Here is an 18,166-nt window from a genome sequence, read left to right as displayed (position 1 = left end):
TATATATAGAATGTATGTGATATTTGTATATAGAATGTATGTGATATTTGTATATAGAATGTGTGTGATATTTGTATATAGAATGTGTGTGATATTTGTATATAGAATGTATGTGATATTTGTATATAGAATGTGTGTGATATTTGTATATAGAATGTATGTGATATTTGTATATAGAATGTGTGTGATATTTGTATATAGAATGGATGTGATATTTGTATATAGAATGTATGTGATATTTGTATATAGAATGTATGTGATATTTGTATATACAATGTATGTGATATTTGTATATAGAATGTGTGTGATATTTGTATATAAACTGTCTGAGATATGTATATAGAATGTGTGTGATATTTGTATATACAATGTATGTGATATTTGTATATAGAATGTATGTGATATTTGTATATACAATGTATGTGATATTTGTATATAGAATGGATGTGATATTTCTATATAGAATGTATGTGATATTTGTATATAGAATGGATGTGATATTTGTATATACAATGTGTGTGATATTTGTATATAGAATGTATGTGATATTTGTATATAGAATGTGTGTGATATTTGTATATAGAATGTATGTGATATTTGTATATAGAATGGATGTGATATTTGTATATAGAATGTGTGTGATATTTGTATATAGAATGTATGTGATATTTGTATATAGAATGTGTGTGATATTTGTATATAGAATGTATGTGATATTTGTATATAGAATGTATGTGATATTTGTATATAGAATGTGTGTGATATTTGTATATAGAATGTATGTGATATTTGTATATAGAATGTATGTGATATTTGTATATAGAATGTATGTGATATTTGTATATAGAATGTGTGTGATATTTGTATATAGAATGTATGTGATATTTGTATATAGAATGTATGTGATATTTGTATATAGAATGTATGTTATATTTGTATATAGATTGTCTGAGATATGTATCTGCATGTGCTACACAGGATACCAAATTAGGGAGATATCTTCTAAACAGCTGAAAGGTCAAACTCAAACAAGACCTCTCCCTCATTTCGATCTTTATTTCTTTACGGATCAGAATTGTTTTGCTTTTGTGTTTGGGGCAATTCATAAATTTGTCCACTTCCGAATTGCCTAATCTTCCAAAATTTGGCCAACATTCGATTTGTCACAAAGTGAATTCCAAAAGTCGACATGCCAGGGGTAATGAGGGTAAGAAATTAGCACATCAGGATATGCAGTATTATATTCATTATTAATTAAGTGGAATTTTTCATCCACACAATTCATTATAAAATCGAATACATCATATGCTCCATTCTGGGATCAGGAGACTTCATAACAGAGATTCTATCTTCTACAGGCCGGTCTGAACAGCGGCATGGAAACCGGATTTTATCAAATCCCGGGGTCATTGTCCCCAACCATCCTAAATGTGACATCGACAAGTAACGTAAAATATCCCGGACGATGGGTCTTCAGAGTGGACAAACTCGTTCCTGAACCTGGGAATACTGGTTGGTGAAAATGTTTCAATGCTAGTGCAGTCACGTACATTAAAAAGACTAGAGGAACAATGAAGTCATTTCTAAATTGGAACTGATGGGGGCATGGGATATCAAAACGTGCTCATTAACAATCAGTGTGACCTATCTATACAGAATTCCATTTACATTACATACCGCTAATGTATTTGATAGATATATAAACATACACTAAAATGTCAAGCACCGTGCTATCTCTGGTGGAAGGTGGAAATGGTTAGTCCTGTGTGTATATATACCAACGGAGTTGTAGTGGGGAAAAAGTGTGGATGAAAACCCCTTCCACCTGAAGTAAGTGGATAGTTAATGGGTGATTAAAAGGCAACTAGGTGCAAAAGTCACAAAAGTTAAAGGCACCACAGTATAGGGCAGTAAAAGCACAGCTGCATAATGCACCACAATTTAACCCCTTAATGACGAATGACAGACCGGGTCCGTCATCCTGGGGAAACACCTAACGCCGGATGACAGACCCAGTCCATCATGCGTTAAAATTAAGCCCAGATTGCCGTGGTGTCGGCGATCGCGGAGTTAACTTTGTTGCTGGGTATCTCCGAGTCAGGGGCAGACCAGCAGCAGCAAATCGCGATGTCCCAGCACACATGATCGCAGTGACAGCCAGTCACAGCCTGGGATATCAGAGCCGCCTCCCTCCACCTCCTGTGGGGTTTTAAAGTAGAGAGAGACAGATTGTGGTTACTTTGTGTCCCTGAAGAGATTAAATTGTGTGAAGAGATTCCAAATCCCCTTTACCCTGTGTTTTAAAAAAAAAATAAAAAAATAACCCTTTTCCCTGCTGACTGATCAATGCCAGCAGTGATCAATATACAGATTACAGTAATTAACTTTTACTTTACTTTTTTACCCTCAAGGGTTATATTTTATTTTTTTAGTAACCCTACATTTTTATATTTTCTTTCATTAATTTGTGATTTAGTTGGGTGGGTGGAATATAGTGGGAATTGGGGAACATCTATTTACCTTGTCCTTTGTAACATAGTGTGCCAATAGTGTAGCAATCCACAGCGGGCATTGCAAGCTGATATCTATTTACCTTGTCCTTTGTAACATAGTGTGCCAATAGTGTAGCAATCCACAGCGGGCATTGCGAGCTGATATCTATTTACCCTGTCCTTTGTAACATAGTGTGCCAATAGTGTAGCAATCCACAGCGGGCATAGCGAGCTGATATCTATTTACCCTGTCCTTTGTAACATAGTGTGCCAATAGTGTAGCAATCCACAGCGGGCATAGCGAGCTGATATCTATTTACCCTGTCCTTTGTAACATAGTGTGCCAATAGTGTAGCAATCCACAGCGGGCATAGCGAGCTGACATCTATTTACCCTGTCCTTTGTAACATAGTGTGCCAATAGTGTAGCAATCCACAGCGGGCATTGTGAGCTGATATCTATTTACCCTGTCCTTTGTAACATATTGTGCCAATAGTGTAACAATCCACAGTGGGCATTGCAAGCTAATATCTATTTACCCTGTCCGTTGTAACATAGTGTGCCAATAGTGTAGCAATCCACAGTGGGCATTGCGAGCTGATATCTATTTACCCTGTCCTTTGTAACATAGTATGCCAATAGTGTAGCAATCCACAGCGGGCATTGCAAGCTGATATCTATTTACCCTGCCCTTTGTAACATAGTATGCCAATAGTGTAGCAATCCACAGTGGGCATTGCGAGCTGATATCTATTTACCCTGCCCTTTGTAACATAGTATGCCAATAGTGTAGCAATCCACAGCGGGCATAGTGAGCTGATATCTATTTACCCTGTCCTTTGTAACATAGTGTGCCAATAGTGTAGCAATCCACAGCGGGCATAGCAAGCTGATATCTATTTACCCTGTCCTAGGTAACATAGTATGCCAATAGTGTAGCAATCCACAGCGGGCATAGCGAGCTGATATCTATTTACCCTGTCCTTTGTAACATAGTGTGCCAATAGTGTAGCAATCCACAGCGGGCATTGCGAGCTGATATCTATTTACCCTGTCCTTTGAAACATAGTGTGCCAATAGTGTAGCAATCCACAGCGGGCATTGCGAGCTGATATCTATTTACCCTGTCCTTTGTAACATAGTATGCCAATAGTGTATCAATCCACAGCGGGCATAGTGAGCTGATATCTTTTTACCCTGTCCTTTGTAACATAGTGTGCCAATAGTGTAGCAATCCACAGCGGGCATAGCGAGCTGATATCTATTTACCCTGTCCTTTGTAACATAGTGTGCCAATAGTGTAGCAATCCACAGCGGGCATTGCAAGCTGATATCTATTTACCCTGTCCTTTGTAACATAGTGTGCCAATAGTGTAGCAATCCACAGCGGGCATAGCGAGCTGATATCTATTTACCTTGTCCTTTGTAACATAGTGTGCCAATAGTGTTGCAAACCACAGCGGGCATTGCAAGCTGATATCTATTTACCCTGTCCTTTGTAACATAGTATGCCAATAGTGAAGCAATCCACAGCGGGCATTGCGAGCTGATATCTATTTACCCTGTCCTTTGTAACATAGTGTGCCAATAGTATAGCAAACCACAGCGGGCATAGCGAGCTGATATCTATTTACCCTGTCCTTTGTAAATAGTGTGCCAATAGCGGGCATAGCGAGCTGACATCTATTTACCCTGTCCTTTGTAACATAGTATGCCAATAGTGTAGCAATCCACAGTGGGCATAGCGAGCTGATATCTATTTACCCTGTCCTTTGTAACATAGTGTGCCAATAGTGTAGCAAACCACAGCGGGCATAGCGAGCTGATATCTACTTACCCTGTCCTTTGTAACATAGTATGCCAATAGTGTAGCAATCCACAGCGGGCATTGCAAACTGATATCTATTTACCCTGTCCTTTGTAACATATTGTGCCAATAGTGTAACAATCCACAGTGGGCATTGCAAGCTAATATCTATTTACCCTGTCCGTTGTAACATAGTGTGCCAATAGTGTAGCAATCCACAGTGGGCATTGCGAGCTGATATCTATTTACCCTGTCCTTTGTAACATAGTATGCCAATAGTGTAGCAATCCACAGCGGGCATTGCAAGCTGATATCTATTTACCCTGCCCTTTGTAACATAGTATGCCAATAGTGTAGCAATCCACAGTGGGCATTGCGAGCTGATATCTATTTACCCTGCCCTTTGTAACATAGTATGCCAATAGTGTAGCAATCCACAGCGGGCATAGTGAGCTGATATCTATTTACCCTGTCCTTTGTAACATAGTGTGCCAATAGTGTAGCAATCCACAGCGGGAATAGCAAGCTGATATCTATTTACCCTGTCCTAGGTAACATAGTATGCCAATAGTGTAGCAATCCACAGCGGGCATAGCGAGCTGATATCTATTTACCCTGTCCTTTGTAACATAGTGTGCCAATAGTGTAGCAATCCACAGCGGGCATTGCGAGCTGATATCTATTTACCCTGTCCTTTGAAACATAGTGTGCCAATAGTGTAGCAATCCACAGCGGGCATTGCGAGCTGATATCTATTTACCCTGTCCTTTGTAACATAGTATGCCAATAGTGTATCAATCCACAGCGGGCATAGTGAGCTGATATCTTTTTACCCTGTCCTTTGTAACATAGTGTGCCAATAGTGTAGCAATCCACAGCGGGCATAGCGAGCTGATATCTATTTACCCTGTCCTTTGTAACATAGTGTGCCAATAGTGTAGCAATCCACAGCGGGCATTGCGAGCTGATATCTATTTACCCTGTCCTTTGTAACATAGTGTGCCAATAGTGTAGCAATCCACAGCGGGCATAGCGAGCTGATATCTATTTACCTTGTCCTTTGTAACATAGTGTGCCAATAGTGTTGCAAACCACAGCGGGAATTGCAAGCTGATATCTATTTACCCTGTCCTTTGTAACATAGTATGCCAATAGTGAAGCAATCCACAGCGGGCATTGCGAGCTGATATCTATTTACCATGTCCTTTGTAACATAGTGTGCCAATAGTATAGCAAATCACAGCGGGCATAGCGAGCTGATATCTATTTACCCTGTCCTTTGTAAATAGTGTGCCAATAGCGGGCATAGCGAGCTGACATCTATTTACCCTGTCCTTTGTAACATAGTATGCCAATAGTGTAGCAATCCACAGTGGGCATAGCGAGCTGATATCTATTTACCCTGTCCTTTGTAACATAGTGTGCCAATAGTGTAGCAAACCACAGCGGGCATAGCGAGCTGATATCTACTTACCCTGTCCTTTGTAACATAGTATGCCAATAGTGTAGCAATCCACAGCGGGCATTGCAAACTGATATCTATTTACCCTGTCCTTTGTAACATATTGTGCCAATAGTGTAACAATCCACAGTGGGCATTGCAAGCTAATATCTATTTACCCTGTCCGTTGTAACATAGTGTGCCAATAGTGTAGCAATCCACAGTGGGCATTGCGAGCTGATATCTATTTACCCTGTCCTTTGTAACATAGTATGCCAATAGTGTAGCAATCCACAGCGGGCATTGCAAGCTGATATCTATTTACCCTGCCCTTTGTAACATAGTATGCCAATAGTGTAGCAATCCACAGTGGGCATTGCGAGCTGATATCTATTTACCCTGCCCTTTGTAACATAGTATGCCAATAGTGTAGCAATCCACAGCGGGCATAGTGAGCTGATATCTATTTACCCTGTCCTTTGTAACATAGTGTGCCAATAGTGTAGCAACCCACAGCGGGCATTGCAAACTGATATCTATTTACCCTGTCCTTTGTAACATAGTTTGCCAATAGTTTAACAATCCACAGTGGGCATTGCAAGCTAATATCTATTTACCCTGTCCGTTGTAACATAGTGTGCCAATAGTGTAGCAATCCACAGTGGGCATTGCGAGCTGATATCTATTTACCCTGTCCTTTGTAACATAGTATGCCAATAGTGTAGCAATCCACAGCGGGCATTGCGAGCTGATATCTATTTACCCTGCCCTTTGTAACATAGTATGCCAATAGTGTAGCAATCCACAGTGGGCATTGCGAGCTGATATCTATTTACCCTGCCCTTTGTAACATAGAATGCCAATAGTGTAGCAATCCACAGCGGGCATAGCGAGCTGATATCTATTTACCCTGCCCTTTGTAACATAGTATGCCAATAGTGTAGCAATTCACAGTGGGCATTGCGAGCTGATATCTATTTACCCTGTCCTTTGTAACATAGTGTGCCAATAGTGTAACAATCCACAGTGGGCATTGCAAGCTAATATCTATTTACCCTGTCCGATGTAACATAGTGTGCCAATAGTGTAGCAATCCACAGCGGGCATAGCGAGCTGATATCTATTTACCCTGTCCTTTGTAACATAGTGTGCCAATAGTGTAGCAATCCACAGCGGGCATAGCGAGCTGATATCTATTTACCCTGTCCTTTGTAACATAGTATGCCAATAGTGTAGCAATCCACAGCGGGCATTGCGAGCTGATATCTATTTACCCTGTCCTTTGTAACATAGTATGCCAATAGTGTAGCAATCCACAGCAGGCATAGCGAGCTGATATCTATTTACCCTGTCCTTTGTAACATAGTGTGCCAATAGTGTAGCAATCCACAGCGGGCATAGCGAGCTGATATCTATTTACCCTGTCCTTTGTAACATAGTGTGCCAATAGTGTAGCAATCCACAGCGGGCATTGCGAGCTGATATCTATTTACCCTGTCCTTTGTAACATAGTGTGCCAATAGTGTAGCAATCCACAGCGGGCATAGCGAGCTGATATCTATTTACCCTGTCCTTTGTAACATAGTATGCCAATAGTGTAGCAATGCACAGCGGGCATTGCGAGCTGATATCTATTTACCTTGTCCTTTGTAATATAGTGTGCCAATAGTGTAGCAATCCACAGCGGGCATTGTGAGCTGATATCTATTTACCCTGTCCTTTGTAACATAGTGTGCCGTTAGTGTAGCAATCCACAGCGGGCATAGCGAGCTGATATCTATTTACCCTGTCCTTTGTAACATAGTATGCCAATAGTGTAGCAATGCACAGCGGGCATTGCGAGCTGATATCTATTTACTCTGTCCTTTGTAACATAGTGTGCCAATAGTGTAGCAAACCACAGCGGGCATTGCGAGCTGATATCTATTTACCCTGTCCTTTGTAACATAGTATGCCAATAGTGTTGCAATGCACAGCGGGCATAGCGAGCTGATATCTATTTACCCTGCCCTTTGTAACATAGTATGCCAATAGTGTAGCAATCCACAGCGGGCATTGCGAGCTGATATATATTTACCTTGTCCTTTGTAACATAGTGTGCCAATAGTGTAGCAATCCACAGCGGGCATTGTGAGCTGATATCTATTTACTCTGTCCTTTGTAACATAGTGTGCCAATAGTGTAGCCAACTACAGCGGGCATAGCGAGCTGATATCTATTTACCCTGTCCTTTGTAACATAGTATGCCAATAGTGTAGACAACTACAGCGGGCATAGCGAGCTGATATCTATTTACCCTGTCCTTTGTAACATAGTATGCCAATAGTGTAGACAACTACAGCGGGCATAGCGAGCTGATATCTATTTACCCTGTCCTTTGTAACATAGTGTGCCAATAGTGTAGCAATCCACAGTGGGCATAGCGAGCTGATATCTATTTACCCTGTCCTTTGTAACATAGTGTGCCAATAGTGTAGCAATCCACAGCGGGCATTGCGAGCTGATATCTATTTACCCTGTCCTTTGTAACATAGTATGCCAATAGTGTAGCAATCCACAGCAGGCATAGCGAGCTGATATCTATTTACCCTGTCCTTTGTAACATAGTGTGCCAATAGTGTAGCAATCCACAGCGGGCATAGCGAGCTGATATCTATTTACCCTGTCCTTTGTAACATAGTGTGCCAATAGTGTAGCAATCCACAACGGGCATTGCGAGCTGATATCTATTTACCCTGTCCTTTGTAACATAGTGTGCCAATAGTGTAGCAATCCACAGCGGGCATAGCGAGCTGATATCTATTTACCCTGTCCTTTGTAACATAGTGTGCCAATAGTGTAGCAATCCACAGCGGGCATAGCGAGCTGATATCTATTTACCCTGTCCTTTGTAACATAGTATGCCAATAGTGTAGCAATGCACAGCGGGCATTGCGAGCTGATATCTATTTACCTTGTCCTTTGTAACATAGTGTGCCAATAGTGTAGCAATCCACAGCGGGCATTGTGAGCTGATATCTATTTACCCTGTCCTTTGTAACATAGTGTGCCAATAGTGTAGCAATCCACAGCGGGCATAGCGAGCTGATATCTATTTACCCTGTCCTTTGTAACATAGTATGCCAATAGTGTAGCAATGCACAGCGGGCATTGCGAGCTGATATCTATTTACTCTGTCCTTTGTAACATAGTGTGCCAATAGTGTAGCAAACCACAGCGGGCATTGCGAGCTGATATCTATTTACCCTGTCCTTTGTAACATAGTATGCCAATAGTGTAGCAATGCACAGCGGGCATAGCGAGCTGATATCTATTTACCCTGCCCTTTGTAACATAGTATGCCAATAGTGTAGCAATCCACAGCGGGCATTGCGAGCTGATATATATTTACCTTGTCCTTTGTAACATAGTGTGCCAATAGTGTAGCAATCCACAGCGGGCATTGTGAGCTGATATCTATTTACTCTGTCCTTTGTTACATAGTGTGCCAATAGTGTAGCCAACTACAGCGGGCATAGCGAGCTGATATCTATTTACCCTGTCCTTTGTAACATAGTATGCCAATAGTGTAGACAACTACAGCGGGCATAGCGAGCTGATATCTATTTACCCTGTCCTTTGTAACATAGTATGCCAATAGTGTAGACAACTACAGCGGGCATAGCGAGCTGATATCTATTTACCCTGTCCTTTGTAACATAGTATGCCAATAGTGTAGCAATCCACAGCGGGCATTGCGAGCTGATATATATTTACCTTGTCCTTTGTAACATAGTGTGCCAATAGTGTAGCAATCCACAGCGGGCATTGTGAGCTGATATCTATTTACTCTGTCCTTTGTAACATAGTGTGCCAATAGTGTAGCCAACTACAGCGGGCATAGCGAGCTAATATCTATTTACCCTGTCCTTTGTAACATAGTATGCCAATAGTGTAGACAACTACAGCGGGCATAGCGAGCTGATATCTATTTACCCTGTCCTTTGTAACATAGTGTGCCAATAGTGTAGCAATCCACAGTGGGCATAGCGAGCTGATATCTATTTACCCTGTCCTTTGTAACATAGTGTGCCAATAGTGTAGCAATCCACAGTGGGCATAGCGAGCTGATATCTATTTACCCTGTCCTTTGTAACATAGTGTGCCAATAGTGTAGCAATCCACAGCGGGCATAGCGAGCTGATATCTATTTACCTTGTCCTTTGTAACATAGTGTGCCAATAGTGTAGCAATCCACAGCGGGCATTGCGAGCTGATATCTATTTACCCTGTCCTTTGTAACATAGTGTGCCAATAGTGTAGCAATCCACAGCGGGCATTGCGAGCTGATATCTATTTACCCTGTCCTTTGTAACATAGTGTGCCAATAGTGTAGCAATCCACAGCGGGCATAAAGAGCTGATATCTATTTACCCTGTCCTTTGTAACATAGTGTGCCAATAGTGTAGCAATCCACAGCGGGCATAGCGAGCTGATATCTATTTACCCTGTCCTTTGTAACATAGTGTGCCAATAGTGTAGCAATCCACAGCAGGCATTGCGAGCTGATATCTATTTACCCTGTCCTTTGTAACAAAGTGTGCCAATAGTGTAGCAATCCACAGCGGGCATTGCGAGCTGATATCTATTTACCCTGTCCTTTGTAACATCGTGTGCCAATAGTGTAGCAATCCACAGCGGGCATTGCGAGCTGATATCTATTTACCCTGTCCTTTGTAACATAGTGTGCCAATAGTGTAGCAATCCACAGTGGGCATTGCGAGCTGATATCTATTTACCCTGTCCTTTGTAACATAGTATGCCAATAGTGTAGCAATCCACAGCGGGCATTGCGAGCTGATATCTATTTACCCTGTCCTTTGTAACATAGTGTGCCAATAGTGTAGCAATCCACAGCGGGCATAGCGAGCTGATATCTATTTACCCTGTCCTTTGTAACATAGTATGCCAATGGTGTAGCAAACCACAGCGGGCATAGCGAGCTGACATGTATTTACCCTGTCCTTTGTAACATAGTGTGCTAATAGTGTAGCAAACCACAGCGGGCATAGCGAAGCTGATATCTATTTACCCTGTCCTTTGTAACATAGTATGCCAATAGTGTAGCAATCCACAGCGGGCATTGCGAGCTGATATCTATTTACCCTGTCCTTTGTAACATAGTATGTCAATAGTGTAGCAATCCACAGCGGGTATTGCGAGCTGATATCTATTTACCTTGTCCTTTGTAACATAGTGTGTTAATAGTGTAGCAATCCACAGCGGGCATTACGAGCTGATATCTATTTACCCTGTCCTTTGTAACATAGTATGTCAATAGTGTAGCAATCCACAGCGGGTATTGCGAGCTGATATCTATTTACCTTGTCCTTTGTAACATAGTGTGTTAATAGTGTAGCAATCCACAGCGGGCATTGTGAGCTGATATCTATTTACCCTGTCCTTTGTAACATAGTATGCCAATAGTGTAGCAATCCACAGCGGGCATAGCAAGCTGATATCTATTTACCCTGTCCTTTGTAACATAGTATGCCAATAGTGTAGCAATCCACAGCGGGCATAGCGAGCTGATATCTATTTACCCTGTCCTTTGTAACATCGTGTGCCAATAGTGTAACAATCCACAGCGGGCATAGCGAGCTGATATCTATTTACCTTGTCCTTTGTAACATAGTGTGCCAATAGTGTAGCAATCCACAGCGGACATTGCGAGCTGATATCTATTTACCCTGTCCTTTGTAACATAGTGTGCCAATAGTGTAGCAATCCACAGCGGGCATAGCGAGCTGATATCTATTTACCTTGTCCTTTGTAACATAGTGTGCCAATAGTGTAGCAATCCACAGCGGACATTGCGAGCTGATATCTATATACCCTGTCCTTTGTAACATAGTGTGCCAATAGTGTAGCAATCCACAGCGGGCATTGCGAGCTGATATCTATTTACCCTGTCCTTTGTAACATAGTGTGCCAATAGTGTAGCAATCCACAGCGGGCATTGCGAGCTGATATCTATTTACCCTGTCCTTTGTAACATAGTGTGCCAATAGTGTAGCAAACCACAGCGGGCATTGCGAGCTGATATCTATTTACCCTGTCCTTTGTAACATAGTGTGCCAATAGTGTAGCAATCCACAGCGGGCATTGCGAGCTGATATCTATTTACCCTGTCCTTTGTAACATAGTATGCCAATAGTGTAGCAATCCACAGCGGGCATTGCGAGCTGATATCTATTTACCCTGTCCTTTGTAACATAGTGTGCCAATAGTGTAGCAATCCACAGCGGGCATTGCGAGCTGATATCTATTTACCCTGTCCTTTGTAACATAGTATGCCAATAGTGTAGCAATGCACAGCGGGCATTGTGAGCTGATATCTATTTACCCTGTCCTTTGTAACATAGTATGCCAATAGTGTAGCAATCCACAGCGGACATTGCGAGCTGATATCTATTTACCCTGTCCTTTATAACATAGTGTGCCAATAGTGTAGCAATCCACAGCGGGCATTGCGAGCTGATATCTATTTACCCTGTCCTTTGTAACATAGTGTGCCAATAGTGTAGCAATCCACAGCGGGCATAGCGAGCTGATATCTATTTACCCTGTCCTTTGTAACATAGTGTGCCAATAGTGTAGCAATCCACAGCGGGCATAGCGAGCTGATATCTATTTACCCTGTCCTTTGTAACATAGTGTGCCAATAGTGTAGCAATCCACAGCGGGCATAGCGAGCTGATATCTATTTACCCTGTCCTTTGTAACATAGTATGCCAATAGTGTAGCAATGCACAGCGGGCATTGCGAGCTGATATATATTTACCTTGTCCTTTGTAACATAGTGTGCCAATAGTGTAGCAATCCACAGCGGGCATTGTGAGCTGATATCTATTTACCCTGTCCTTTGTAACATAGTATGCCAATAGTGTAGCAATGCACAGCGGGCATTGCGAGCTGATATCTATTTACCTTGTCCTTTGTAATATAGTGTGCCAATAGTGTAGCAATCCACAGCGGGCATTGTGAGCTGATATCTATTTACCCTGTCCTTTGTAACATAGTGTGCCGTTAGTGTAGCAATCCACAGCGGGCATAGCGAGCTGATATCTATTTACCCTGTCCTTTGTAACATAGTATGCCAATAGTGTAGCAATGCACAGCGGGCATTGCGAGCTGATATCAATTTACTCTGTCCTTTGTAACATAGTGTGCCAATAGTGTAGCAAACCACAGCGGGCATTGCGAGCTGATATCTATTTACCCTGTCCTTTGTAACATAGTATGCCAATAGTGTTGCAATGCACAGCGGGCATAGCGAGCTGATATCTATTTACCCTGCCCTTTGTAACATAGTATGCCAATAGTGTAGCAATCCACAGCGGGCATTGCGAGCTGATATATATTTACCTTGTCCTTTGTAACATAGTGTGCCAATAGTGTAGCAATCCACAGCGGGCATTGTGAGCTGATATCTATTTACTCTGTCCTTTGTAACATAGTGTGCCAATAGTGTAGCCAACTACAGCGGGCATAGCGAGCTGATATCTATTTACCCTGTCCTTTGTAACATAGTATGCCAATAGTGTAGACAACTACAGCGGGCATAGCGAGCTGATATCTATTTACCCTGTCCTTTGTAACATAGTATGCCAATAGTGTAGACAACTACAGCGGGCATAGCGAGCTGATATCTATTTACCCTGTCCTTTGTAACATAGTGTGCCAATAGTGTAGCAATCCACAGTGGGCATAGCGAGCTGATATCTATTTACCCTGTCCTTTGTAACATAGTGTGCCAATAGTGTAGCAATCCACAGCGGGCATTGCGAGCTGATATCTATTTACCCTGTCCTTTGTAACATAGTATGCCAATAGTGTAGCAATCCACAGCAGGCATAGCGAGCTGATATCTATTTACCCTGTCCTTTGTAACATAGTGTGCCAATAGTGTAGCAATCCACAGCGGGCATAGCGAGCTGATATCTATTTACCCTGTCCTTTGTAACATAGTGTGCCAATAGTGTAGCAATCCACAACGGGCATTGCGAGCTGATATCTATTTACCCTGTCCTTTGTAACATAGTGTGCCAATAGTGTAGCAATCCACAGCGGGCATAGCGAGCTGATATCTATTTACCCTGTCCTTTGTAACATAGTATGCCAATAGTGTAGCAATGCACAGCGGGCATTGCGAGCTGATATCTATTTACCTTGTCCTTTGTAACATAGTGTGCCAATAGTGTAGCAATCCACAGCGGGCATTGTGAGCTGATATCTATTTACCCTGTCCTTTGTAACATAGTGTGCCAATAGTGTAGCAATCCACAGCGGGCATAGCGAGCTGATATCTATTTACCCTGTCCTTTGTAACATAGTATGCCAATAGTGTAGCAATGCACAGCGGGCATTGCGAGCTGATATCTATTTACTCTGTCCTTTGTAACATAGTGTGCCAATAGTGTAGCAAACCACAGCGGGCATTGCGAGCTGATATCTATTTACCCTGTCCTTTGTAACATAGTATGCCAATAGTGTAGCAATGCACAGCGGGCATAGCGAGCTGATATCTATTTACCCTGCCCTTTGTAACATAGTATGCCAATAGTGTAGCAATCCACAGCGGGCATTGCGAGCTGATATATATTTACCTTGTCCTTTGTAACATAGTGTGCCAATAGTGTAGCAATCCACAGCGGGCATTGTGAGCTGATATCTATTTACTCTGTCCTTTGTAACATATTGTGCCAATAGTGTAGCCAACTACAGCGGGCATAGCGAGCTGATATCTATTTACCCTGTCCTTTGTAACATAGTATGCCAATAGTGTAGACAACTACAGCGGGCATAGCGAGCTGATATCTATTTACCCTGTCCTTTGTAACATAGTATGCCAATAGTGTAGACAACTACAGCGGGCATAGCGAGCTGATATCTATTTACCCTGTCCTTTGTAACATAGTGTGCCAATAGTGTAGCAATCCACAGTGGGCATAGCGAGCTGATATCTATTTACCCTGTCCTTTGTAACATAGTGTGCCAATAGTGTAGCAATCCACAGTGGGCATAGCGAGCTGATATCTATTTACCCTGTCCTTTGTAACATAGTGTGCCAATAGTGTAGCAATCCACAGCGGGCATAGCGAGCTGATATCTATTTACCTTGTCCTTTGTAACATAGTGTGCCAATAGTGTAGCAATCCACAGCGGGCATTGCGAGCTGATATCTATTTACCCTGTCCTTTGTAACATAGTGTGCCAATAGTGTAGCAATCCACAGCGGGCATTGCGAGCTGATATCTATTTACCCTGTCCTTTGTAACATAGTGTGCCAATAGTGTAGCAATCCACAGCGGGCATAGCGAGCTGATATCTATTTACCCTGTCCTTTGTAACATAGTGTGCCAATAGTTTAGCAATCCACAGCGGGCATTGCGAGCTGATATCTATTTACCCTGTCCTTTGTAACATAGTATGCCAATAGTGTAGCAATCCACAGCGGGCATTGCGAGCTGATATCTATTTACCCTGTCCTTTGTAACATAGTGTGCCAATAGTGTAGCAAACCACAGCGGGCATTGCGAGCTGATATCTATTTACCCTGTCCTTTGTAACATAGTGTGCCAATAGTGTAGCAATCCACAGCGGGCATTGCGAGCTGATATCTATTTACCCTGTCCTTTGTAACATAGTGTGCCAATAGTGTAGCAAACCACAGCGGGCATTGCGAGCTGATATCTATTTACCCTGTCCTTTGTAACATAGTGTGCCAATAGTGTAGCAATCCACAGCGGGCATAGCGAGCTGATATCTATTTACCCTGTCCTTTGTAACATAGTGTGCCAATAGTGTAGCAAACCACAGCGGGCATTGCGAGCTGATATCTATTTACCCTGTCCTTTGTAACATAGTGTGCCAATAGTGTAGCAATCCACAGTGGGCATAGCGAGCTGATATCTATTTACCCTGTCCTTTGTAACATAGTATGCCAATAGTGTAGCAATCCACAGCGGGCATTGCGAGCTGATATCTATTTACCCTGTCCTTTGTAACATAGTGTGCCAATAGTGTAGCAATCCACAGCGGGCATAGCGAGCTGATATCTATTTACCCTGTCCTTTGTAACATAGTGTGCCAATAGTGTAGCAATCCACAGTGGGCATAGCGAGCTGATATCTATTTACCCTGTCCTTTGTAACATAGTGTGCCAATAGTGTATGTAACGGACCGTTTCACTTACAAGAGGATAAAACCCAGTTTAGGCGATAATCCCCTTTTCCATAGACCAGCAGCTACTATAAGCACCAAGTTCCCGAACTCCCAAACTGCACGGATTCACCAACTCTCGAACAGCAGACACACGAACCCTGGAAGCAGCCGAACAGGAAAAGCAATACGAACAGCTTACACTCCTGGCAGTCGGCATACAGTCCCCTTTCCCCCCAAGAAAGAGACACACTCCAGCTTCAGGGTTAAACAGCAACAACACTGATTTATTCACACACAGGCTTATATGAGATTCTCCCATGCAAGGGAGGGGTTTACAGTACACCAATCCAGTTTAAGGTACAACCCACACATCTCCTCCCTCCAACATATCTGTTAACACAATTAACAGGGACATAGTTTTACCCAAGTTTTGGATGTACCCTAAATACTTGGGGTACATCCACAAATCCAATATCTCCAGATAGCCCTAGTCTGGGGGAACAACATATGTTAAAATCAGCCCATTCGGATAAACGGTTCGGGAGTTATGGGACTTTAAAGTATTGACCGACCGCATGGGTAAAGTATCCGAAAACAGTTCCATGCATTTTGGCCCTGCGGTCGGTCACAAACAAGTGAATGAAACAGACGAATTACTGGTGTTATAGAGACTAAGGGGGATTCGCATGAATCCCCTAATTCGTACGTTTCTTTCTACCGAACGGCGGGTCATTCGGTAGTGTCTATACGAATTTCTGGAAGTCTGGAGGTCTCAGCGGTGTTTGCCTAGTCGAGTGTCCGATTTTAGTTCCAGACGCTCGACGGCAAAACACCGCTGTTCGGTAGTTAAAGATGGCCGCCGCCACGTGTTATCTATTTTCCCTGTCCTTTGTAACATAGTGTGCCAATAGTGTAGCAATCCACAGCGGGCATAGCGAGCTGATATCTATTTACCTTGTCCTTTGTAACATAGTGTGCCAATAGTGTAGCAATCCACAGCAGGCATTGCAAGCTGATATCTATTTACCCTGTCCTTTGTAACATAGTGTGCCAATAGTGTAGCAATCCACAGCGGGCATTGCGAGCTGATATCTATTTACCCTGTCCTTTGTAACATAGTGTGCCAATAGTGTAGCAATCCACAGCGGGCATAGCGAGCTGATATCTATTTACCCTGTCCTTTGTAACATAGTGTGCCAATAGTGTAGCAATCCACAGTGGGCATTGTGAGCTGATATCTATTTACCCTGTCCTTTGTAACATAGTGTGCCAATAGTGTAGCAATCCACAGCAGGCATTGCAAGCTGATATCTATTTACCCTGTCCTTTGTAACATAGTGTGCCAATAGTGTAGCAATCCACAGCGGGCATAGCGAGCTGACATCTATTTACCCTGTCCTTTGTAACATAGTGTGCCAATAGTGTAGCAATCCACAGCGGGCATTGTGAGCTGATATCTATTTACCCTGTCCTTTGTAACATAGTATGCCAATAGTGTAGCAATCCACAGCGGGCATTGTGAGCTGATATCTATTTACCCTGTCCTTTGTAACATAGTGTGCCAATAGTGTAGCAATCCACAGCGGGCATAGCGAGCTGATATCTATTTACCCTGTCCTTTGTAACATAGTATGCCAATAGTGTAGCAATCCACAGCGGGCATTGCGAGCTGATATCTATTTACCCTGTCCTTTATAACATAGTGTGCCAATAGTGTAGCAATCCACAGCGGGCATAGCGAGCTGATATCTATTTACCCAGTCCTTTGTAACATAGTATGCCAATAGTGTAGCAAACCACAGCGGGCATTGCAAGCTGATATCTATTTACCCTGTCCTTTGTAACATAGTGTGCCAATAGTGTAGCAATCCACAGCGGGCATTGCAAACTGATATCTATTTACCCTGTCCTTTGTAACATAGTGTGCCAATAGTGTAGCAATCCACAGCGGGCATAGCGAGCTGATATCTATTTACCCTGTCCTTTGTAACATAGTATGCCAATAGTGTAGACAACTACAGCGGGCATAGCGAGCTGATATCTATTTACCCTGTCCTTTGTAACATAGTATGCCAATAGTGTAGACAACTACAGCGGGCATAGCGAGCTGATATCTATTTACCCTGTCCTTTGTAACATAGTGTGCCAATAGTGTAGCAATCCACAGTGGGCATAGCGAGCTGATATCTATTTACCCTGTCCTTTGTAACATAGTGTGCC

At 42.5% G+C, this 18,166-nt stretch overlaps 1 protein-coding gene across 1 annotated transcript in view; it reads left to right on the top strand.

Moving 5' to 3' along the window:
* The window catches only part of LOC134577678 (mucin-2-like), an 84,563-nt gene that overhangs the window by 27,116 nt on the left and 39,281 nt on the right, over window positions 1-18,166 (top strand). Inside the window, exon 6 of the mRNA XM_063436539.1 lies at window positions 1,359-1,512. Within this exon, the coding sequence (XP_063292609.1) occupies window positions 1,359-1,512 (154 nt within the window). The remainder of the gene's footprint in view (window positions 1-1,358; window positions 1,513-18,166) is intronic.

This window comes from Pelobates fuscus, chromosome 11 (genome assembly GCF_036172605.1).
Source record: "Pelobates fuscus isolate aPelFus1 chromosome 11, aPelFus1.pri, whole genome shotgun sequence".
NCBI classification, from domain to species: domain Eukaryota; kingdom Metazoa; phylum Chordata; class Amphibia; order Anura; family Pelobatidae; genus Pelobates; species Pelobates fuscus.
The sequence above is the reverse complement of the archived record's forward strand: the minus strand, read 5'-3'. Positions and strand labels throughout refer to the sequence as shown.